The 23,887-nt window shown below is 52.2% G+C and overlaps 2 protein-coding genes across 5 annotated transcripts; one reads left to right on the top strand and one right to left on the bottom strand.

Moving 5' to 3' along the window:
• Window positions 1-1,800: 1,800 nt before the first annotated feature.
• Window positions 1,801-14,234, bottom strand: Pmpca (peptidase, mitochondrial processing subunit alpha). The gene is made up of 13 exons (XM_070015062.1): window positions 14,148-14,234; window positions 12,739-12,941; window positions 12,286-12,365; window positions 11,124-11,206; window positions 9,876-9,970; window positions 9,070-9,170; window positions 8,080-8,343; window positions 7,001-7,093; window positions 6,801-6,919; window positions 6,340-6,430; window positions 6,164-6,226; window positions 3,606-3,750; window positions 1,801-2,102 (listed from the first exon to the last, which is right to left on the bottom strand). The coding sequence occupies exons 1-13, from the start codon at window positions 14,213-14,215 to the stop codon at window positions 1,933-1,935; spliced, it is 1,575 nt and encodes a 524-aa protein (XP_069871163.1). The 5' UTR covers window positions 14,216-14,234; the 3' UTR covers window positions 1,801-1,932.
• A 75-nt stretch (window positions 14,235-14,309) lies between these two features.
• Entr1 (endosome associated trafficking regulator 1) lies at window positions 14,310-23,619 on the top strand. Of its 4 annotated transcripts, XM_070015063.1 has the most exons (10): window positions 14,310-14,466; window positions 14,549-14,698; window positions 15,439-15,507; window positions 16,403-16,518; window positions 17,159-17,575; window positions 19,228-19,301; window positions 19,928-20,039; window positions 20,338-20,400; window positions 21,563-21,702; window positions 22,675-23,619. In XM_070015063.1, the coding sequence occupies exons 1-10, from the start codon at window positions 14,397-14,399 to the stop codon at window positions 22,772-22,774; spliced, it is 1,311 nt and encodes a 436-aa protein (XP_069871164.1). In that variant the 5' UTR covers window positions 14,310-14,396; the 3' UTR covers window positions 22,775-23,619. The 4 variants fall into 4 exon arrangements, with proteins under 4 accessions (XP_069871164.1, XP_069871166.1, XP_069871165.1 ...); XM_070015065.1 differs by lacking the exon at window positions 14,549-14,698; XM_070015064.1 differs by lacking the exon at window positions 15,439-15,507.
• The last annotated feature ends 268 nt before the right edge of the window (window positions 23,620-23,887 follow it).

Raw genomic sequence — 23,887 nt, 5'->3', positions numbered from 1 at the left:
CTGAGCTCATGGTTAACTAGGCAGCAGGTTCCAGAGCGAATAATCCCAGCACTCAGGATGCTGAATGACACCACCTGGGCTATACCCAGTGCTCCTGGCTCAGAAAACACAACAAAGCCTCAAAACTGGTGGACTGCACCTGTAATCCTGCCTACTCAGGAGGCTGAGAACTGAGGATCACAGCTCAAAGCCAGCCCGGGCAGCAAAAGGTCTGCTGGTATGGTTCAGTGGTAGAGTGCCAGTCTAGCAAAAGAATACACCATTGAGCCTGGCTCCTGCTTCACACACAAGGGCTTGCCTTCCGCCCCGTGGGGTTCTACTGGTTGTGGCGCATAGTGCTGTTAGACCTCAGAATCCATGGGGCAGGCAGAAGTTTTGCACACTAGTGTTTAAGGGGAGCTGGAAGCCCAGAGGGCGACAGGAAGGAGGGAGCAGCCTTGGCACAGAGAGCAGGGCACAGCATCAGCTTTCAGAACACCAGGAGAGCTTCTAGAATGTGTTGAGACGGCTGGCAGGTGAAGAGGAACCCCGGGCAGCTGGCTTCAGCTGTGACTACAACTTCTTGGGGGCACCTGTCTTGCAAGGCTCTCTCCAGCGGTAGCCTCATCCCCACGTGGTAACTACTAAGTTCCAACACCTGGCTCATGCTACAGGCCTCAGGCAGACCATTCCCGTGCTCCAGCTGCAGGGGCTGGAGTGATTTCCAGCCAGTAGTCTGCCGAGACACTTCCCTTGTGGACAGTAAGACAGGTGGCAGGCTAAAACAAACTAGGAGGTACTAGGGCTGGGCCCCCATTTTTGGGGGGGGATTAGTTTTTGGGGGTTTTGGGTACAGATCCCTTGAAACCTAAGGCCTGGGTGCTGTTCCTTAGATTTTTTTTGCTTAGGAGTAGCAACTCTACCACCAGATCCACAGCTCTACCTCTGGTTTTTGGATTGTTAGTTACAGATCAGAGTCTTACACTTTCCTGTCCGGGTTGGCTTTGAATCACTGAATCACGATCCTCAGATCTCATACTGGTGCCTGGAAAGTCTGGGTTTCTCAGTACTCACTACAGACAGCAGGGAGATTGCTGCCCTTAACAAACCATGCAGCACAGCTTCCCACACCACGGACTGCCATGTGCCACCAAGTGGTAGGAACTGCCCCTGTGGCTTATCTAGCTTCCCAGGCCCAACCCTTGCCAGAGCTCCTGCTAAGTTCTGCAAGAGTCTGTTTGAGAACTACTCATGTTCCAGGACCACCTGCAGTGGCACACACAGGCTCAAGGCCCATCTCTCCACCGCCAAGCATCTGACTACAGGCTATGCTGGCACCATGGGCTGACTCTGGCCAAAGGAAGGCCCTGTCCGGAGTATAGCAGCACGATGACTTCCTGAACCCAAATGCATTTCCTAATGGAGGCAGGAGAGGCTGAGATGCTGGACCACACAGGCGATTCTCAGGCTGCTATTTAGTGGCCACTAAGGACCTTTTCCTAGGCTGTCTCTCAGCTGACGGTGAAGGAATGCTGTGGCAGAAGCCACTCTTTTCCTGGCAGGGCCTATGCTCTTGTGGCAGCACAAGCAGGCCACTGGCACTCAAGCCTGTGTGCAGTGTCAGGCCGGCCCAGCCTCCAGCTCGTCCAGCAGCCACAAGCTGGGTGTCAGGCGAGGGGGAGCACACGTCCAGCTCTAGGGGCCCAGCTCTAAGGCAGCAAAAGGTGGTTCCCACCCCAGCACCTTACGCTCTGCTTGCCTCTCCCTGGGGCGAGGGCGGTGCCCGCTCCTCGGGGAAAGCTCCAGGAAGACCACATCAGCTCATTCAGGCCAACAGCCCCTGTGCATGCCGTTTATACAGCCAGACCAGACCCCCTTACACTGAGTCACACAGGCACACGTGTGGAAGCAGGCTCGCCTTCAGCCTCAGGCCCCCAGGGATAAGGAGGGGCTCTACCGGAAGAGCCGGTACGTCCTGGGCAGACGCCCGTCTCTGCTGGACAGCGCAGACTGGATGTGCTCATAGGTGGGCAGGTCAGCCAGGTCTCCCAGAGCAGCCACCGCGGGCTTTCCACGCAGCATCTTGGCAGTTACCCTCTTGATGTCTTCTGGCGTCACATTGCCTGGCAAGGACAGCAAGAGAGAATTGGGCCAATGCTAGCACATGTGTGTGCACCAGGGGTGGAGGGGCTGAGGTGCGCTACTCTGGCCAGCCTGGGCACCGCAGAGGGCTCCAGACCCCTGCAGCTGAGGGGGTGAGGTAGGCCAGGTTGAAAGGACAGAAGCAGCTCCCAGCCCACAGCGAAGCTATCAATGGCTTTACGTTATTTTCAAATGCATCAGACAGCCATGCTTGGGGCTGTATGCCTGTAATCCTAATGTTTAGAGAGAGGATTCAGAGTTGCAGCTCAACCTGAACTATAGACAGATCCTGTCTAAAAATTAAAGCTGCTAGGCACAGTGGCTCATGCTGCGATCACAGCTACGGAGAAGGGTGAGATCTGAGGATCACAGTTCACAGGCAGCACAGGCAGCAAAGTCTACGAAACTCTGGTCTCTAATTAACCATTAAAAACTGTAAGTGGAGTGAGTGGTGGCTCAACTGGTAGAGCACAACTTTGAGCAAAAAAGCTAAGGGGGGCTGGGAAGGTGGCTCAGTGGTAGTGCTTGCCTTGCATGCATGAGGCCCTGGGTTCGATTCCTCAGCACCACATAAGCAGAAAAAGCTGGAAGTGGTGCTGTGGTTCAAGTGGTAGAGCTCTTGCCTTGACCTGAAGAGCTGAAGGACAGCACCCAGGCCCTGACCTGAGTTCAAGACCTTCTATTAGCACAAAAGGGAGGGGGAGAAGGGAGCGGAGGAAGGGGGATGGAGGAGGGGGAAGGGAGAGAAAGAGGGAGCAGAGGAGAGAAGAGGAGAGGAGGAGTTGGGGAAGGGGGAGAAGGGGAAAAGGAGAAAGAGGAAGACAAGGAAGAGAGGAAGACAAGGAGACAGGGAGAAAGAAGAAAAAGGGTCCCAGAAAGCCACCAGGTTTTCCAAAGGCTGGTGGACAGCTAGGTTTGTTCTTTTTTTTTTTTTGTAGGTCATGGGGCTTGAACTCTGGGCCTGGGCGCTGTCCCTGCACTCCTCAGTTCAAGGTGAGCACTCTACCTCTTGAGCCACAGCGTCACTTCCGGTTTTCTAGTGGTTTATTAGAGATCAGAGTCTCATGGAGTTTCCTGCCTGGGCTGGCTTTGAACCACGATCCTCAGATCTCAGCCTCCTGAGTAGCTAGGATTACAGGCGTGAGCCACTGGTGCCCAGCTTAGGTTTGCTCTTTAGAGAAGACGAGGCCTCAGGAGACTGGACAGTTGCAATCAAGGACGGGAGCAGGCTCCCAGAGAAGGACAGGGCGCTCCCGAGTCCCAGCAGGACTGTAGGCCCAGGAGGGCGGGCTGCAGGGAAGCCAGGCCACACGCTCCGAGGAGCCAGCGCAGGCCAGGCAGGCTGTGAGTGCCCACAACCCAGCCCTCCCACCCAGGCTGCCTAGTGAACACCAGGCTTATGTATAGCAGACCCTAAGGGACTCCCGTCCATCCCCACAGTCCAACCCCACCACGCAAGGCTGCCTCACTGAGCGCGTACTCACGGATGAGTGTGCACAGCTCATGGGGCAGCTTTCTGGAATGGGTGGCCAGCACCTGCCTCCCCACGTCCTCAAAGATCACAGGCCTGGCCTCCAGGTTCATCATAAGCATGGACATCAGCTGTGTCTTGGCCCGTTCCAGCTCCACCTGAGGACACACACCTCCATGGTCACCAACAGCTAGCTCTAGTTGGCAGAGGGACTCACAGAAACATATCCCAGGGGGCTGGGAAGGTGGGTTAGTGGTAGAGTGCTTGCCTTGCGTGCATGAGGCTTTGGGTTCAATTCCTCAGCGCCACATAAGGAGAAAAAGCTGGGAGTGGTACTGTGGCTCAAGTGGTAGAGCGCTCGCCTTGAGCTGAAGAGCTCAGGGACAGTGCCCAGGCCCAGAGTTCAGGCCCCACGACCGACAAAAAAAAAAAGAAAGAAACATCCCAGCAAAAAGGCCATCCATGGACCCAAAGGTTCCAGCACACCTGGCGTGAGGGTGCTGTGCCCCAACTCCCTGCTGCCTGGCTGCTTGCTGCAGAAGGTGAAATGCTCAGTTCTAGGCCAGGCCCCAGAGCGGACCACATAAAGAAGCCAGGAGGAAATAGTGAAGAGCAGATCCGGGTCCTTGCATACCCTGGGCCAGGCGACAGCTCACCAAAGTGCCCCAGGCCTCTGGGGAATCCACCAAATGGTGCTCTGCACACACTGAGCCTCTGGCCGGGTGTGGACAAAACACTGTGGCTCGAGGAAAGGGGTCATGAAGGTCCAGAGCAGCATGAGCAACAATCAGCTACCGGGTCTGCGGGCCGCCACTTTGCAAAGCACACAATGGGAAGCAGATGGCCGTGGAGACGCGCTATCCTCTCTAGGGAAGGGAAGTCTTCACTCTGCACAGGTCATTTTTCTTTTTGCATTTCAGACAGATATTTACATACTATTAGTTTATCCCAAACTGACATTAGCAGAAAGCATTTTCTAGCAAGATACTAGAGTAAGAGAGCTCCCTTGCCACCACGTCTGGCAAAGTACTGAAGTTCCAACAGGTTTTACTTCCTAAGTAAATAATTCCTTTCTGATTACAATGTAACTGTGTGATCACTAGAGAAAATTTAGAAAACACATGCAGCAAAGAAAACCTGCAAGCAGTGTGTGCTACCAAGCACCAGCAGCTGGAGGACCACAGCGCATGCACGGCATGTGCATCTGGGCACTGGCAGTTCCCCAGGTGTATGCAAATTGGCTTTTAAAAAATTTTTACTTTAACCAGTTCTGGCCCAGGAAGTGACAGACCTTCCAAACATCAAAATAAGTGCAAACTAGCTGGGCAATGGGTGGCTCACGCCTGTCATCCTAGCTACTCAGAAGGCGGAGATCTGAGAATCACAGTTCAAACCAGCCCAGGTAGGAAAGTCTGTGACTCTTATCTCCTGCTAACCATCAGAAAACTTGAAGTCGGGGCTGGGAAGGTGGCTCAGTGGTAGAGCGCTTGCCTTGCATGCCTGAGGCCCTGGGTTCAATTCCTCAGCACCACATAAGCAAAAAGAAAAAAGCCGGAAGTGGCCCTGTGGTTCAAGTGGTAGAGTGCTAGCCTTGAGCTGAAGAGCTGAGGGACAGTGCCCAGGCCCAGAGTTCAGGCCCCACGACCGGACCCAAAAAAAAAAAAAAAAACAGAAAACTTGAAGTGGTGCCGTGGCTCAAAGTAGTAGAGCAAAAGAATTCAGGGACATGGGCTGGGAAGGTGGCTCAGTGGTAGAGCGCTTGCTTTGCATGCATGAGGCCCTGGGTTCGATTCCTCAGCACCACATAAGCAAAAAGAAAAAAGCCGGAAGTGGCGCTGTGGCTCAAGTGGTAGAGCGCTAGCCTTGAGCTGAAGAGCTGAGGGACAGCACCCAGGCCCAGAGTTCAGGCCCCACGACCAGACCCCCCCCCCAAAAAAAAAAAAAAGAATTCAGGGACAGCACCCAGACGCTAAGTTCAAACCCTAGGACTAGAAAAAAAAAAAGAAAAATCAAAACCAAGGTGGAATGCATTCATACTGCTTTGTTGAATACTCCTTTGTACAGCTACTTAAAGATAATAAAATTAATAAGTTTTTAAAAACTTAAAACTCACGTGAGTATTAAAAATATGTTCTAGCCGGGCGCTGGTGGTTCACGCCTGTAATCCTAGCTACTCAGGAGGCTGAGATCTGAGGATCGCGGTTCAAAGCCAGCCTGGGCAGGAGAGACCGTGAGACTCCTATCTCCAATAAACCACCAGAAAACTGGAAGTGGCGCTGTAGCTCAAGCGGTAGAGCGCTAGCCTTGAGCTGAAGAGCTGAGGGACAGCGCCCAGGCCCAGAGTTCAAGCCCCCACGACCGACAAGAAAATAAATAAATAAAATAAAAATAAAAATATGTTCTAGCCAGGAAAAGGCCCAGGGCTGCCTTCACTCACGACTGCGGTGGGCAGCAGAGAGAACGCAGTGTCCTGTGGCTGGGATTGGGAGACCAGAGAAGCGCCTGCCACCCAAACCCAGGCTGCCACACCCGGCTGCGACAGGCTGCAAGTGGCCCAGAGGCCTCACTCACCGCATCAACAGCTCCACCCATCAAAATAAACTCCTTTGTGATGATTTCTACCATTTCTCGAACCTATGGAGAAGAGCAAGAGTGAAAATGACGGTCTGATCCGGGCCTGTCAGCCTGGCCAGGTGGGTCGTGATGAGTGGGGGCGGGCGGGCGGAGGTGATGCAGCGTGGCCTCACCTGCCTTGGGTCAGCGCTGGCATGGATGCACAGGAGGCCCGTGTCCTCGTAGCTATGGTGATAGGAAGTCGCATTGTACATCCAGTGGTGCCTGTGAGGGACACAGAGAGCCGAGGGGGAGGTCATGGCCACATCAGGTCATGAGCCACTGCAGAAAACATGGCTCACGTGCACTTCCCAGTCCCCCACACCCCCTCCCCCTAGTCCTGGGGCTGGAACTCTGGGCTTGGGCACTGCCCTTTTCGCTCAAGGCTAGTGCTCTACTATTTGTGCCACCTTGCCACCTGCAGCTTTTTCTGTGATTAATCGGAGATAAGAGTCTTAAGGACGTTCCTGCCTGCCTAGGCTGGCTTTGAACTGTGATCCTTGGATCTCAGCTTCCTGAGCAGCTAGGATTATAGGTGTGAGCCGCGAGAGCCCAGCTTTGAAGCCAGGCAGTGCCAGCCAGAGGCAGCACCCACCTGTTGAGCACGTTGAGGTAGAGGCGGGAGAACATTCCCTTGCCAGGCCCACCGGCCGAGAAGGAGCCCCCTCCTCCCATGAGCATGTTCAACACGGCAAAGGGGATGAAGTCGTCCTCCTGCAGGAAAGGACAGTGGGGGGGGTCACCCGCGAGTGGCCTCACCACCGACCTGGGCGCGCCGACCCACCCTGCACTCACCAGGAAGGAGCAGCTCTCGAGGCCGACCATGATGTGCGTGAGCTCGGGGATGGGAGTTGGGCCCAGGCTGACATTGGACATGTCCCGCTCGACCTGTGAGGCCACACAAGTGTTAGGCTGAGACTGTGTGCAAGGGTGGACATGTCGTGCCCAAGCGGGCACTTGGCCCAAACTCAGTTCCTTTCTTTTTTAAAATCAGTTGTGGGGCTTGAACTCTGGGCCTGGGCGCTGTCTCTCAGTTTTTCAGCTCAAGGCGAGTACTTCTACCACTTGAGCCACAGCGCCACTTCTGGTTTTCTGGTGGTTTATTGAGGATAAGTCTCACAAACTTTCCTGCCTGGGCTGGCTTTGAACCGCGATCCTCAAATCTCAGCCTCCTGCATAGTTAGGATGACAAGCATGAGCCAGCGCCCAGCCTCTTTGTTTTTAAAAGTAAGAATGAGCAGGGCGCTGGTGGTTCACACCTGTCTTCCTAGCTACTCAGAAGGCTGAGATCTGAGGATTGCAGTTCAAAGCCAGCCTAGGCAGGGAAGTCGGTGAGACTCATACTTCCAATGAACCGCCAGAAAACTAGAAGTGCTGCTCAAGTGGTAGTGTTAGCCTTGAGCACAGAGAGGCAAAGACCCAAATTTTTCTTTTTTTTCTGTTGTGGGGCCTGAACTCTGGGCCTGGGTGCTGTCCCTCAGCTCTTCAGCTCAAGGCTAACGCTCTACCACTTGAGCCACAGCGCTACTTCCTGCTTTTTCTACTTATGAGGTGCTGAGGAATCGAACTCAGGGCCTCATGCATGTGAGGCAAGCACTCTACCACTGAGCCACCTTCCCGGCCCCTGGAGGCCCTAATTTCAAGCCCCAGGACCAGCCAAAGGAAAAAAAGAAGTAAAAGTAACAGGAAAGTTTACAAGAAACATGACAAAGAATACACAGCACTCTTGGCCTCTCTCCACTCATTCTATCACCCAGTGGGTGTCACACAGTGCCTGTGCAGGGCTGAGCTGCCCGCTGAGGGAGAACGCACACAGATGCACACGCACGCCGGAGCACACACCACGTGTGTACATAGCCAGGACTGCAGGTTACCTTGATAATCCCCCCAGTATACTGTGCCACAGATCTGTCAACGTCCACAGCCTCGGCTGTCCCCCAAGCAGGCTGGGCCTCCAAGAGGTACTTTCTGGCACATTCTACCAGATGCTCGTGATCGACACCTACTCCAGCCAGCACCATGCGGTCAGGGGTGTAGTAGTTCCTCAGATAGGAATGAAGCACTTCTCGACCAATCTTTGCTATGTTTTCTGTGGGACAGAAACGGTGCAGGCCCACGGTGTTGCCCCGATATGCAGCCTGGAGAATGGGGAGGGACACACGCGTGAGGAATGGAACACAGAGGTCTCCCCAACAGCTGGCACTGCCTCCAGCTCAATCTCTGGAGAAAAGAATGCTCATGTCAGACACTGTCTGCTTGTTAAGAAAATGCATAAAAATGGAGGCAGAGCGTTTCAGTTTAAGGCTAGTCTGAGCAAAAAGTTCACAAGCTCTATCTCAACCAATAGATGCGAGAGTAGGCATGTCTGAACCTCAGCAGGAAGCACAAATAGGGGACCACAGTCCAGGCCAGCCTGGGAAAAAAGTGAGATACTATTTGGGGGGGGGGGTCTGAGACCACGATTTGAACTCAGTACCTAATACTTTCACTCACTGGCTAGTGCACTATCAACTGAGCCAGGCCTCCAGCCCCTATGAAACCTAATCTCAAAAATAACTAGAGCAAAATGGGCTAGAGGCATAGTTCAAGTAGTACAATGCCTGCCAAGCCATGCTGGGAAATCTTGAGTTCATGTCTCTCTACCGAGAAAGTAAATGTAGAGCAATCTACCTCTCAAGAATAAAAGTTCACAAAAGATATAAACTAAAAGGGTCCTGTAGCTGAGAACCGCCAAGATCTTGTTACTCACTTAAGAAACGGAAACCCAAAAGTCCACACACACAGCAGCTTCTGCAAATACAACTACGAAGTAAGCGCATGGACCTCTGGCCCCACAAGGCAGGCCCTGCCATGGGGACTCTTACTTCGTGGATCATCTCGGTGAGAAGTGGCTCGGGGTCAGGTCGCATGTTCAAGTCCTCCAGCTCAAATTGGACAGCCATCCGTGTCATTTCAATTTCTTCATCTGGAAGAACAGAGACGGGTTTAGGGTGCACCAGCCACAACACAGAAGGTGGCACTAATCCAGGTGCTGAGCTGGGCTGGGTCGGGTGGGAGCAGGGGTCACTTCCACTGTTGAGGGGCGGGGCATCTGTGTGAGGAGCTTGGGTGAGCAGGGACTGGGGCCTGGAGCTTACCTCCCTCTAACCCTGCCCCACACCGGCTGCCTCACAGGCGCCAGGGCAGACATGATAGTGCTTAGGAAACCAGTCAGGACGCCCTCTTTCAGCTGGCTAGCCCAAGTACCCCAGGACCTTAAGGCAGAACTAAGCCTGGGGTATGAGGCCAGGCAGCTGGGGTGCCCAGCACCTCTTCCCCAAGGCTCATTCCAAGTGGGAACTCAAAGTCCTGTCATTCGCAAGGAAGGAGGAGTCATGCAGTGGAAACTTCTGGCAGTATGGATGCAGTCTGTGACTGTCTCTAAGACTAAATCCTAGTGAAACTCTCAAAGGGCAGAGGAAGATATTCAAGCACCGAACACTCTACAATGCCAGACTTTTCTGAACATCAGCACCATGTTCAATGAAAATCGCACTGTCCCTGGCCCGTGAATGGACAGCTCCAGTGACAAGTGTTCTCCCTGCCCATTGGCCCAGGGCGGCCTTGGTCTAACTCCAGCCCTTCACTGACTCTGCTGCCCGCTGGCCCAGGGCGGCTTTGGGGGTCATACCTGTTAGGCGTGGGTGCAGAACCACGTCAGCAAGCAAGCCGACCACAGTATCCAAGCCTTTGCTGTCAGCAGATACCGCATACATGGTAGTGTCTCTGTAAGAAAGAGAAGTCAGCACTGCCAGGAGCCAAACTCGCATCCGACTTGGGGCTCCAGCTTGGACTTTTTACTGTTTGGGTCTAGGACCTGCAGTCTTCTTCCCTTCTCCCTCGTATGAACTCCCTGGTGGGAGAAGCCATGGCTGCCTGCAGATGAGGCTCCTGTGCGGAATACACCATGGAGTCAAACGCAGCCAACTCTTCTGCAGTTTTCACCAACACACTCTTTCAGAAGAGGCCCGTTCTCCTGTGCTTCCTAGGCCCTGGCAGGAGGACTGGTCTACAGGGAAAGGTGCATGGCCCATACAAATACTCGTGGCCTTCCACAGCTTTGGTCCATGGGGAAACACACACAGCTCCCATAGCTCTGGTCTTGCTCTCAGGGAGCTTGTAGTCTAATTAACACTCCAGACAGCACAAGGCCGGAGGAGGATGGGGAGGGTACAAGCCAGAACGGTAGGATGTCAGATCGAGCGAATCCAAGTCCCAGAAGGGAGTGGGCCCGTGCAGGACACCAGATCACATCTCTGTGTGGAGGAGTGCTGCACTGCTGCACAGCCATGTGAGGACAAAGCAGAGGCCACGCTGAGCCATGGGCCTGCAGGACCAAGGAGGGTTTACCAGGGCCCCTTGAAGAGCTTCCCCACCGCTCAGGTTCTTCCACAGGGCTGGAGTTTTGAGTCTAGGTGCCGACACACACTGGGCAAATAAATGCCGTGGCTGCACTACAGCCATACTGCTGCTTGCAGCCAGACCTGGGCACTGGCCACTGGCCGCACCTGGATCTAGACTACCCCATCTTGTCTACCAGACCCCCAGGAACAGTCCCCATGCCACATTTTCTGTGCCTCTTTCCACCTCCAGTCTAAACTTGTCATTCCCCCGCCCAGCCCTGGCTCTCGTGTCCACCCTTCAAGTGTCTCAGATCATGTTGTGTCCCTGGCTGCCAGCTGACAGACTTGCTGAATTGGTGGAGTCTGCACCCATTTGGGGGCTGTGTTTCTCTGTCCCCAGTTCTCCACTCAACTCTATTCAGGCCATCATCAATCTCTTCAGCTTCCCAACAGAAGGGGCTCAAAGGGACTCTGACCAAGACAAAGAGGAGAGTTCCACATACGCACATAATTGTGTATGCATGAAGCTGACGTACCTTGAAGTCTGACAGTCACAGATACCACCATGCTTCTCCAGGGCAAGCAGAATTTCGTCTTTGCTGTCATATTGAGCAGTAGACTATAAAATAAGAAAGCTTAAATAAGCAGTTTAGAACAACTGAAATATATCTAAGAAAAAATATTACTTTTAGCCGGGCGCCAGTGGCTCATGCCTGTAATCCTAGCTACTCAGGAGGCTGAGATCTGAGGATTGCGGTTCAAAGCCAGCCCGGGCAGGAAAAGTCTGTGAGACTCTTATCTCCAATAAATCACTAGAAAACCAGAAATGGCGCTGTGGCTCAAGTGATAAGAGCGCTTGCCATGAGCTGAAGAGCACAGGGACAGCACCCAGGCCCAGAGTTCAAGCCCCACGCCTGACAAAAAACAAATATTACTTTTGCTTTCAAAACACACAAAAACAAATTACCTTTTAGAACTTTTACCAGCATAAACTTAACTGAATCTCATTTATTAAGATAACAATTCTAGTTTGCAACAAGCTGAATATTTACCAAGAAAAATGGTAAAATCTCAGAAAAACAAAAAATAACCATAGTAACAAAGTCTTGCTGGGCACTGATGGCTCATGCCTATAATCCTACTCAGGAGGCTGACAACTGAGGATCATGATTCAAAAAGAGCTCAAGTAGGAAAGTCCATGAGACTTTTTTTTTTTTGGTTGGTCATGGGCATTGTCCCTGTGCTCTTCAGCTCAAGGTGAGCGCTCTACCACTTGAGCCACAGCACCACTTCCATTTATTGAACTTTCCTGCCCAGGCTGGCTCTGAACAGCGATCCTTGGATCTCAGCCTCCTGAATAGCTAGGATTACAGACGTGAGCCACCAGCGCCGGGGTCATGAGACTCTTATCTACCAAAAAAAGCCAGAAGTAGAGCTGTGACTCGTGATAGCTAGTCTTGAGCACACAATCTACAAAACAGTACCCACGCTGAGTTCAAATTCCAGGATTGACAAAAATAAAAACAAATAAGTAGTAGAGTGCTTGCCTTGAACTGAAGAGTGCAGAGACAGACCCAAGCCCAGAGTTCAAGCCCCACAACCGGCAAAAAAAAAAGTAAAAAATAAAAATATATACATATGTGTGTATGTATTTCTACCCAAGAGCATAGTTACAGAAGTTACAAATTAGACACTGACCGAAAATGCTAACTTTTCCAGAAAATGAGCGATTCCACTAAGATATTTTGCTTCATATCTTGATCCCGAGTTAATAAGAACTGATAAGGAAAAAAACTGACAGGTTAAATAATCAAAACAGATTTAATCTAGAAAAATCTCTCAAAACCATGACTGTTATGGCCAACATAATTATAGGGGGGCACATTCATTATCCTGACCATGCCCTGCTTTCCAGGGAATCCTGCACATGGTGAACATCTTCAGAATTACAGGAAGAAGGGAGGGTGAAGGGGACAGCCATTTTGCTAAATGCAATCACCAGTAATTACAACTGCTTTTTATTTGGGTTGTTTTCTGATTGTTTAACAAGCCTTCACTCAGGCCACAATTCATAACTGGTACACTAGTTACAACTAGTGAGGGCACCACAGTCAAGCATGAAGGACCACCCCATGCACCAGCAGTACTTACTTCCTACTGTACAAAATTGCCCAAACTTGTTTTGAGATGCTACCCGAAGTCCATTATCCAGTGTGGTAACTTTAGTTTCAAACTTTTCCTGTCCATCAACTGTAGCAAAAACAGTCTTGGGCACACCAGGTAAGGGGGAAGAGAGGGGAATGCTGGGGTAGGCGCCTCCACTGCTGAACTGCCTGTGTGCAGGGAGTCCAAACCTGTGAAATAGAAACGCCCATACCTATGATGACCACATGGGTGCACGGAATTATTTCTCTCTAAGTTGAAAGTCAACTTCTCAAGCTAGGCACCGGTGGCTCAGGCCTGCAACCCTAGTTACTTAGAAGGCTGAGACCTGAGGATCATAGTCCAAGGTCAATCAGGACACAAAGGTTAATGAGACTCTTAGCACCAATTAACCATCAAAAATATGAAAGTGGAGATGTGGCTTAAGTGGTAGAGTGGCAGCCTTGATTGAAAAAGCTAAGGGACAGTGCCCAGGCCCTGAGTTTAAACCCCAGTACTGGCAACTTCTCCCTTTCTGAAGCATTTACTTTTACAGGTTTTGGGCACTCAGCCAATAACTAGGACAATCTCGGGGCCTGGGCACTGTCCCTGAGCCTTTTCTATCAAGGCTGGCACTCTACCACTTGAGCCACAGTTCCACTTTAAACATTTTGGTAGTTAAAGGGAAATAAAAGCCCATGGACTTTTCTGCTAGAGGGCTAGCTTTGAACTACAAACCTCAGCCTGGAATTACAGGCATGAGCCACCGGGGGAAAAAAAAAAAAGGCTTTTTAGCAGGAACTAATGTGTACATACAAAGCTACGCCAGCTGTGCCCTTCACACCTTCGCTATAGTCTAACCAGAAGCCACAGTCCCACGGGGTCTGGAAGGCCTGCACCACATCCAGCCTCTTCCGCGCTTCCAGCTGTCCAAGTCATAATGACTCTCAGCCCGTCCCAGCGACACATTTGCTGAGCACCCAACTCCCGCTCCCAGTCCGTGCTTTCCGCGCGTCTACTTCCTCCGCCAGCTCCTGGCTTCGATCTCACCCTGCCCGACTCGAGCCTTCTCTCATCCCTCTGCCTCGACTTTTCCAGTCCCTTCTACCACTAGACGCACCTCACTTTAGTAAATGTACACCGTCCATACTCAGTCCAGTCACCACCTGAGCATAGCAACTACTTCCCCTCGCCTCACCCCAGCCCGTGTGGTGCAGGGGGCGGACACCCCAGCAGCCCCAGGCCCCGGGGCGGCCCGGCCGGCGGGACGCCCGCAGGGGGTGGCCGTGGCGGCCCGCCGGCGGGATGCGGGGTGGGCCGAGGCCGGCGCGGGACGGAGCCCGGCCCCGCAGCGTGCCCCGCCGGCGCCCCCGGACGCGCGGAAGCCGGGACGACGCCCGGGACGCGCCACGGCTCACCTCGGCCGCCCGCCCCGGGCCCCAGAGCCGCGCAGCAGCCGCGCGGCGGCCGACACCACGGTCGCCATCGCACCGCCGCTCTTCTGCCGTCACTTCCGCTTCCGCCGAGGGCCCCGCCCCCGCCGGCCGCGGCGGCGCGCGCGCGCTTCCGGTGCGCTGGCGGAAGCGGCGGCGAGAGGCTGGGAGCGGCGCCGGGCGACGGCGCAGCGGCCGACCATGGAGCCGCTGCCGGGCTAGGCGGGCGTGGCGATGTCGGGCTACGCGCGCCGCCCGGGCGCGCCCCCGCTGTCCCGGGCCCGGAGCCTCGTCGTTCCCGACGGTGAGGGCCCGCGGGGCCGGCGGGGGGCCGGGGGGCCGGGCCGGGCGGCCCGCGGTGAAGCCGCTCTCGTTGTCGCTTACAGCTCCTGCGTTCTATGAGCGCCGGTCTTGTCTCCCCCAGCTAGACTGTGAGCGCCCCCATGGCGGGGACCTGCACCCCCACTTCTTCGGCATTCGGCCGACGTTTATGTGCTATGTGCCCAGCCCGGTGCTGGCTTCCGTGGGAGACACAGGTGAGAGTCGGGGCGCCGGCCGCCCGGGGCGCGCAGGACCGGGCGCCGCCCAGCTCTCGTCTGGCCCGGGAGCCCCTCCCCACAGCCGGCCCCCCGCGCAGGAAGGCCGGTGCCCGGGCCGCTCGGAGGCCCCCGGGCCGCCGGGTGCGGGAAAGGGCCGGGAGCCTCCCAACTCTTGAGTTGGCGGCCGCTGGCGATGCGTCTGGCGGCGGGCGAGGCGGAGCTAGGCAGCTACTCGGCCAGCACCGGTGCAGGTGGGTAGGCGGTTAGGTCAGGGGCTGGGCTGGTTCTGGAGCATTCGGACAGGCCCTTGGTGTGTGTCACTTCCACGCACACAAGGGCATTCAGACAGTCCAGCTGTGTTTAGCCTGCGCGCATGTGTACACACACACACACACACACACACACACACACACACACACACACACACACACACACACACACACACACACACACAGGCATTCGGACAGTCACACACACACACACACACACACACACACACACACACACAGGCATTCGGACAGTCCAGCTGTGTATCTCTAGCATGCCCACACACACAGGCACCAGAATCTACTGGAGGCATCTTCACTGCCCCAGACACCAGGATCGGTCACCTGCTTGGACAGGAGCCCTGGGCTGGTCCCTTAAGTTCCTCAGTGAGAGTCCACAGTTGCCCCCAGAAAACTACTGCTGTGTAATGTCCCCTGTGATCATGGTGGGGTAATGATGTCTCTTTACAGATTTTGGCTATGGAAAGGGGAAATGTACTAAGCAAGGTCCAGCAGGAGCCCATGAGACACGTTTTGGAGGTAGAGTAGTTCAGTGATCCTTTCTTTCTCTCTTTATCCACCACATGGTGCCAGTCACATGTCCTGCAGAGGAAGCAGTTGGTTTGCCAGGATATAAGGAGTGTACCTTAAGCCACAAAAACCAAGTACAGATAGAACCCCAAGCATTTTACCCTGACTCAGGGAGCAGAAGATGAGGGCAACAGAATGTAGATGTGGGAAGATCCAGGAAGGGGAAGTTCTACCAGAGGGGCCAGCAGGGTCAGAGCCCACTTACCCAGGCTGGCATGTAGGCTAGAGGACTGAAATGTGGCTACGTGTAGAGAAAGGCTGAGGGACAGTTCACTTAGTTACCTGTGTGGAAAGATGGGACAGTTCCCAATCTTTACAGTACCTGAGGGGCTTCCAGGTCCCATCTCATGGTACCTTCAGCCCAGTAACGAGAAAAGACTCCAGGGATTGCCTGGAGTAGAGCTCAGTTGTGTAGTGGTTACCTAGTTGTATAAGCTCGTGGCACTATAAGAAAACGGGAGACATAACTGGGTCACCCTGCTATGGTGGGAAGTACCCACAAGGATCACATTCTAGGCCAGCCTGAGCAAAAAGGGAGACCCTGCCTCACAGATAACCATACCTACCAGCCTCAGGCAATGGAGAGCTTGTCTAGCCACCTATGTGTTCATACCCAAGTACTGCCAAGGAAGGGGAAGGGGGTGTTACCAAAGAGTTCCACTGGGGACCGAGAAGCAGCAAGGATGCAGATGCATGTATGCTCTGACCCCTTAGGAAGCAGCATTGTTTCCCCTTGTCTTGAGTCATGGTGAAATGATGGTGGTGGCATTTCCAAGGACATGCTGGGTTCTGGAGGGATGAATGAGACGGTTCCCTCTAACTGTCTTTCCGATGCCCATTTCAGATGACAAACTTGAAGACCTTGAAGAGGCGAACCCATTTTCATTTAAGGAGTTTCTGAAAACCAAGAACCTTGGCTTATCCAAAGAGGACACAGCCGGCAGTAGAAGTTACCCAAAGGTACATGTGAAGATCTGCATCAGATGGCTTTAGAGGGCATCTCTTCTAACTCGCAGTACTTTTGAGTGTACAGTGGGAGCAGGAGGAGCAAAGCGTGGGAACTCTTTTTTTTTTTTTTTTTTTTTTTTTTTGTCGGTCGTGGGGCTTGAACTCTGGGCCTGGGCGTTGTCCCTTAGCTCTTCAGCTCAAGGCGAGCGCTCTACCACTTGAGCTACAGCACCACTTCCGGTTTTCTGGTGGTTTTATTGGAGATAGGAGTCTCACGGTCTCTCCTGCCCGGGCTGGCTTTGAACCGCGATCCTCAGATCTCTGCCTCCTGAATAGCTAGGATTACAGGCGTGAGCCACCAGCGCCCGGCAAATGCCACTTCCGGCTTTTTTCTTTTTTTTTTGCTTATGTGGTGCTGAGGAATCGAACCAAGGGCCTCATGTATGGAAGGCAAGCACTCTACTACTGAGCCACCTTCCCAGCCCCTAGCGTGGGAACTCTTACTGTTAGTGGAGGGTTAACATTGCAGCTCAAGTTTGGCCCCTTTGGGGTAGATGACAGGGGAATCCCTTCAGGTCCCAGGCCGAACATGAGAAAGAAAACGGGTATGTGGTGGCTTCCAGGTCACAGCATTTGCCTCCATTGTTTCTAGGAGACCTCGAGGCATACGCTGGGTCTGGACCACAGCTCCTCCAACCCCCAGACTATGGGGTATGGCTTGGAATATCAACAGCCATTTTTCGAAGACCCAACAGGGGCTGGGGACCTCCTGGATGAAGAGGACGACGAGGACGATGGGTGGAACGGGGCCTATATGCCATCTGCTGTGGAGCAGACCCACCCACCCAGGGCCAGCACCAGCACATCACCCTGCGCCACCTACCTGTCATTTTTCTCCACCCCGTCGGAATTGGTTGGGACTGAGTCTCTGCCCCCGTGGACTCTGAGTGACACAGACTCACGTGTCTCTCCAGCATCTCCAGCAGGGAGTCCTAGCACAGACTTTGCGGCCCATGGAGAGTCCCTAGGAGACAGACACCTGCGGACACTGCAGATAAGTTATGAAGCAGTAAGTGAGGGCCTCGTGGCGCTGGGCATGGAGCCCAGGTCTGAGCAGTGATCTCCCAGTGTCCTGCTTCCTGGGTGTCCTGGGCGTAGCTGCGTAGACCAGTCAGATGTTCAGGGAACATGCTGTGAGAGGGAGTCCCTGTGGTATGCACTGGAGGAGGAGCTCAGTGCCAGAGCATTGCTTAGTGTGCAGGAGGCCCTGGGTTCAACCCCAGCACTGAAAAAGAAAAGAAAACAAGCCGGTCAGGAGGCTGAGATCTGAGGATCATGGTTCAAAGCCGGAGATGGAAATCTGTGAGACTCACCTCCAATTAACCACCAGAAAACTGGATGTGGCGCTTTGGCTCAAAGTGGTAAAGCGCTAGCCTTGAACAAAAAAGCTCAGGGATAGCGCCCATGGCCTGAGTTCAAGCCCCAGGAATGACAAGAAAGGAGTTTCTCCAAGGGGAAGGCTACCTCAGGTTGATTTTGGTATAAATCTCAGTGATGAGTGCTGAGGGTTAAGAGCTAGTTGGCTCCAGGCAGCTTGGGTTATCAGAAGAGGATGACATGGACACGTCCATGACATGGACGTCTTGTTGAGCATCCTAAATGAAGTAGAGTTTTCTATAACAATCACCCTACAAGACTTCTGTGGGAAGAATTGGAGTCTGTGGCCACAGGTCATTCTCCCTAAGTATGCTGTGTGTTGATTCCATTGACCTAGGGTATTTCTGTGTATCAGTTCTGGTAAAGTGTGATGACTTACACATGTAATCTTGGCTACTTGGGAGATGGCAGCTAGGGGATCAAGGTTCCTGGCCAGCCAGGCAGAAAGTTTGCGATATTCTGTCTCCATCCATGAACCAGGCATGGTTGCATGTTCCTATAATAGTTATGCAGGATGCACTGGGTAGTAGGAACATGTCCCCAGAGACCAGCCACACTAAAAAATGCAAGCCCTGCCAGGCACTGTAACTCACATCTGTAACCCTACTCTGGAAACTGAGATATGAGAATTGTGGTTTGAAGTCAGCCCAGACTGGAAAGTCTATGAGACTCATATCTACCAAGCCAGCAAAAAGCCAGAAGTGGAACTATGGCTCAAGTGGTAGAGCACCAGCCTTGAAGTGATAAAGCTAAGGAACAGTGCCCAGGCCCTGAGTTCAAGTCTCAGGACTGGCAAACCCCTACCAAAAAATTCAACTATAAAGCATAAAAAGGTTCAAGTGGTAGAGCACCTGCCTAGCAAACAAAAGACCCTGAGTCCAAATTCTGAGGAAAAGCCGGGCACCGGTGGCTCATGCCTGTAATCCTAGCTACTGAGATCTGAGGATCATGGTTCAAAGCCTTTGCCCCGGCAGGAAAGTCCGTGAGACTTATCTCCAATAAAACACTAGAATACCAGAAGTGGTGCTGTGGCTCAAGCGGTAGAGCGCTTGCCTTGAACTAAAGAGTTCAAGGACAGCGCCCAAGCCCAGAGTTCAAGCCCCATGACTGACCAAAAAAAAAAAAAAAAAAATCTGAGGAAAGCTATTTCTGCCTGGGGTGTGGTTCAGTAGGGAGACCACTTACCTCACATGCACAGGGTCCTAGATTCCATTTCCAGCACCACAAGAAAAGTTGTGAGTGAGGCATACTGGGCTTTTTAATCAGGATTTTCTTTCTCTACAGTTGAAGGATGAAAATTCTAAGCTAAGAAGAAAGCTGAATGAGGTTCAGAGCTTCTCTGAAAGCCAAACAGAAATGTATGTAAGCTTTTAGTGAGGAGTGAACTTAACTCTACCACTCAGGGAACATGGTTTCTAAGTGATATCGAAGTTCCCGGCTACCCTGTAAATCTCTTAACACCAGCTACACTTCTTGTCCTCTATACGAAAGAATCTTTCAGCATTAAGACCCAAATCAGCACACCTCCAGGGAGCTGCAGCCCAAGGCAGCCCCGTTTCTTCTGTTGGGATCCCAGCACAGTGGTTCAAGAGGCCCTGCTGCCTCACCTCTGCTTGAGGTTCAACCTATGGGGTTAGATTCTCAGTGTGTTTTATCCACTAACCCAAGTTAAAGTGTCTTTAAAAGTGTTCTTGAAAATGATGGCATGGCTAGGCGCTGGTGGCTCACGCCTGTAATCCTAGCTATTCAGGAGGCTGAGATCTGAGGATCACAGTTCAAAGCCAGCCCAGGCAGGAAAGTCCATGAAAGTCTGATCTCCAGTTACCTGCCAAAAAACAAGAGTGCTGTGGCTCAAGTGGTAGAGTGCTGGTCTTGAGCTGAAGAGATGAGGAACAGCGCCCAGGCCCAGAGTTCAAGCCCCACAACCAATAAAAAGGGAAATAAAGTGATTGCATGAACTCAACTCAGACCTTTCCTTTACAAGGGTGAGGACGCTTGAGCGGAAGTTGGAGGCAAAGATGATCAAGGAGGAGAGTGACTTCCATGACCTGGAGTCAGTGGTCCAGCAAGTAGAGCAGAACCTCGAGCTGATGACGGTACGGAGGGCTCTGCTCTGGGCTAGCCAGCTGGGCAGGGCACACTTTGAACGGTGCTTGTGTGCCCACTGGGCCTGTCTAGTGGACTAGCATTCCTTGGCATTGTGGGTACTCTCTACCCCAGGGTGGGTGGCTAAGGCCATCCGTGAACCAGGGTAGAGCCCAGGTGCTGGGGATAGATGTCCTAGAGGCTCTGCCCGTAGAGGTGGGGCTGGGGAAGGCCGCATCAGGATAATAAGTCTCCTGTACTGAGAATGTGCTGTCAGTGATAACTGTGCTTATTTTTTTTGGACAACAGAAACGAGCTGTAAAGGCAGAAAATCATGTCATGAAGCTAAAGCAAGAAATAAGCTTGCTCCAGGTAATCAGAGAAAAGACCTTAAATGTTTCCTTTTTAGCTGAGAATGTGGCTTGATAGTAGAGTGCTTGCCTAGCATGCATGAAGCCCTTGGTTCAGTTTCTCAGCACCATATAAACAGAAAGGCTGTGGCTGAAATGGTAGAGCGCTAGCCTTGAGCACAGAGAGAGGCTCAGGGACAGAGCCCAGGCCCTAAATTCAAGGTCCCCCCGTCCCCCCTTACCCCGGAAAAAAAAAGTTTCCTTTTCTCCTGTGAAGCCATGTATATGTGAGCTCAAGAAAAAGATATGAGCCAGGCACTGGTTGCTCACGCCTGTCATCCTAGCAACTCAGGAGGCTGAGATCTGAGGATCGTGATTTAAAGCCAGCCCAGGCAGGAAAGTCCCTGAGACTTACCTCCAATTAACCACCAGAAAACTGGAATTGGCGCTGTGGCTCAAGTGCTAGAGCTCTAGCCTGGAGCACAAAAAGCTCAGGGACAGTGCCCAGACCCTGAGTTCAAGCCCCACAACTGGCAAAAAAGAAAAAGATGTGAACCAGGCATGGAGGCACATGCCTACTGGGGAGGCTAGTCAGGTGATTGCCAAGTTTGGGGCTAGTCTAGGCGATTTGGTAGTCTCCTGTCTCAAAATAAAATTTTATTTTTTAAACTTTTTTTTTTTTTTATTTTTGCTTATGTGGTGCTGGGGAATCGAACCCAGGGCTTCATACATGCAAGGCAAGCGCTCTACCACTGAGCCACCTTCCCAGCCCCATCAAAATAAAATTTTAAAACGGGAAAGTATTAGGAATGTAGTTCAGGCCCTGGGTTCAATCTCCAGAACCACAAGAAGAAAAAGCTAATGACCTTCCATTGGGTTTTCCTCATGTCTGCTTCAAATCAGAATGGCCAAAGCTTTCTGTTTGGGCCTGAAACAAAGGGATCCCTGCCCCAGGTCCAGGTGGGGTATGTATTTCTTAGAATGTTCTAGAGTTTAGTACATGCTTGTGTCTGAGGTGTATGTCCCTCCCTTAGGAGAATCCCCAGCTAGGCAAGAGCATCTGTCCTGAGGCGGTGCCAGTCCCGAGGCCAAGTCCTTGTCTCCACCAAGGGAAATCTGTTTCCAACTGGATTGCCTCCGATGCTGACTCCTCCCTCCCCTCCTCCGTCTTCCACCCTCCCCAGGCACAGATCTCCAACTTCAAGCGGGAGAATGAAGCCCTGCGGTCAGGGCAAGGCGCCAGCCTGACAGTGGTGAAGCAGAACACCGACGTAGCCCTGCAGAACCTCCGTGTGGTCATGAACAGCGCACACGCATCCATAAAGTGAGTGGCTGGGGCCCAAAAGCCCCGTGGCAGGTGACAGGCAAGGTTGGCATGCTGTTCTGGGTGGTACCTAGGCTCTGCAGTGCATAACCGGACTGGGGGGCTCCAGAGAAGGAAGTGCAGTGGATGGTCTTGTTAAGCCACCAGGCTGTGCTATGGCAGCCAGGCAGCTTTTTCTTGTGCCATTATTATGGCCTGAACTCAAGGCCTAAGCACTGTCCCTAAGCTTCACTCAAAGCTGGCACTCTATTACTTAGAGCCACAGCTCTACTTCTGGCCTTTTGGTGGTTAATTGAAGATCAGGATCTCATGAATTTCCCTGCCCAGGTTGGCTTTGAACTTTGATCCTTAAATATCAGGCTTCAGAGTAGCTAGGATTTCTGATGTGAGCCACCAAAGGTTCTGAATACAGGGAATGATAATAATTGCTCTCATATTATGAGAACCAGGTGCATTCATAGAAGGCTCTGGGCACAGTAGGCACTCTGGGCACTGTTAGTTGCTGTTATTATTGATGATGATAGAAGCTTGATGTAATACAGGTGTCTCCTGATAAACCTATGGGAAATTGAAAGCACACTATGTCATAAATTTATTTAATAAAGCTTACCTACCAAGTACAGTGCACAGCATGCCCTCAATCATGTTTGGCCATGGCTCCTGGCCGCCCCGGGCATCTTAAGATTACTGTACCACACATGGCCTGGGGAAAGATAATTTGCCTTTCCATTTCTGAAGAACAGTGGCTTACTCTCCATTGTTGTAAATTAGGGGCCAAATGCCCCCAGTCTGGGGGTGTATGGTGCTGCATATGGTGCTGGCCAGCATACCAGCGCTGGTGGGTAATAAGAGTCATTTTCCTATTGAGCCCCAGCCAACTAGAGGGTTTCTCCTCTGGAACCCCTTTGCTTTAGTCCTTCTGTTGTTGAACCACTGCAGTAACTGCCCCTAATATCTGTTTTTCCATTTTAGGCAGCTGGTTTCTGGAGCAGAAACACTGAATCTTGTTGCTGAAATCCTTAAATCTATAGACAGAATTTCTGAAATTAAAGATGGGGAGGAGAACTCTTGAGAACCACTAGCTGCTTCCAGCCCCCAGGTGTGTGTGCTGAGATCAACACTGCACCCCTAACTGAATGTGCACCCCCTAACTATGCAGTTTTCACCCAAAGTGTTTATCATGAGATGCTGATTTCATGACCTAAAAGAGTATTTATTATTGGTCACCTGCAACTGGAGCGGCTCCTGTCAGTTTATGTGCAGTGCTTCTTGGTGATGTTCACACTGTTTTCCAGATGCAATAACCTATTGAAAAGTTTTACAAAATCCAGTCATCTTTTAATTTTAAATATGAAAGTAGCACTGAGCTAATAACTTTGTTATCATCTCAGAACATGAACTGTACGAGAAATTCACTACTCAGCCTTGATTTTATAAGCTATTGCAGAGATGAGCAGCCTGGATAGGGACTTGGACTTGGTGTCTTTATGATCACTCGGTGCCCCACTGAGTGCCAGCTCCCGGTAGTTTTTACAGGGCAGCTCCTGTGATCCGTGGCCCCCAGCACAGAGGTTCCACTGAGTAGATGACTGCAGGGACTGAGGTCATGACATTCCACATTGTGAAGCTGTCTGACCACTGAGCTTTCAGGGATGAAATAGATACTTTAATTCAGGAAAGCTGGTTTTGGCTAGAGGTTCTGCTATGGGCCATTTTGTATGAGAATTCAGGAAGTTAGAACAAATGCAGGCCTCCCAGGGGGTGCCGGGTTTCCAGTGGGGAAGATACAACAGCCATCCGTGCCTTTTGGCTATTTCCTTATCAATGTTACATTTTTAAAAGTTCCTTTCCCTTCCTGTTCAGATTGACAGCTTTCTGTTTAAATAAATGCTGAAGTTAAAGTGCATCGCCTTTTCACTTTGGCTTGGCTGTTTGTTCATGCTTGAGAGCCAGTAGGTCTGTGTAATGATCTGCAATCAGCATAGGCCTGCATCAGCCCTCCTGGCATGCCTTCCTACTGCCCTCTGGCACCAAGGACTGTCTCTTGGGTATCCTGGCATTGCTGATAACGTGTGCTGGCTTATTCAGCCTTTAGGTCCTTGCCCTTGGGAGCAGGGGCAGACTGGGGGGAAACCACACATTGTCTGCATGATGGGTAAGCCACAGAGCAGTTGTTTTGGGACTG

This window comes from Dipodomys merriami, unplaced genomic scaffold (assembly GCF_024711535.1).
Source record: "Dipodomys merriami isolate MVZ:Mamm:240054 unplaced genomic scaffold, mDipMer1.0.p SCAF_11, whole genome shotgun sequence".
NCBI classification, from domain to species: domain Eukaryota; kingdom Metazoa; phylum Chordata; class Mammalia; order Rodentia; family Heteromyidae; genus Dipodomys; species Dipodomys merriami.
This window is presented reverse-complemented; position numbering and strand designations above follow the sequence as displayed.

Excerpts from the sequence above, each read along its gene's own strand:
- Entr1 (XM_070015063.1), top strand. The coding sequence starts at position 14,397 with ATGTCGGGCTACGCGCGCCGCCCGGGCGCGCCCCCGCTGTCCCGGGCC. Across the intron at positions 15,508-16,402 it reads CCATGAGACACGTTTTGGAG|ATGACAAACTTGAAGACCTT; the intron begins GTAGAGTAGTTC and ends TGCCCATTTCAG. Across the intron at positions 20,401-21,562 it reads AAGAAATAAGCTTGCTCCAG|GCACAGATCTCCAACTTCAA; the intron begins GTAATCAGAGAA and ends CACCCTCCCCAG.
- Pmpca (XM_070015062.1), bottom strand. The coding sequence starts at position 14,215 with ATGGCGACCGTGGTGTCGGCCGCCGCGCGGCTGCTGCGCGGCTCTGGG. Across the intron at positions 7,094-8,079 it reads ATACTGGGGGGATTATCAAG|GTCGAGCGGGACATGTCCAA; the intron begins GTAACCTGCAGT and ends GTGGCCTCACAG. Across the intron at positions 6,431-6,800 it reads TACCTCAACGTGCTCAACAG|GCACCACTGGATGTACAATG; the intron begins GTGGGTGCTGCC and ends TGTCCCTCACAG.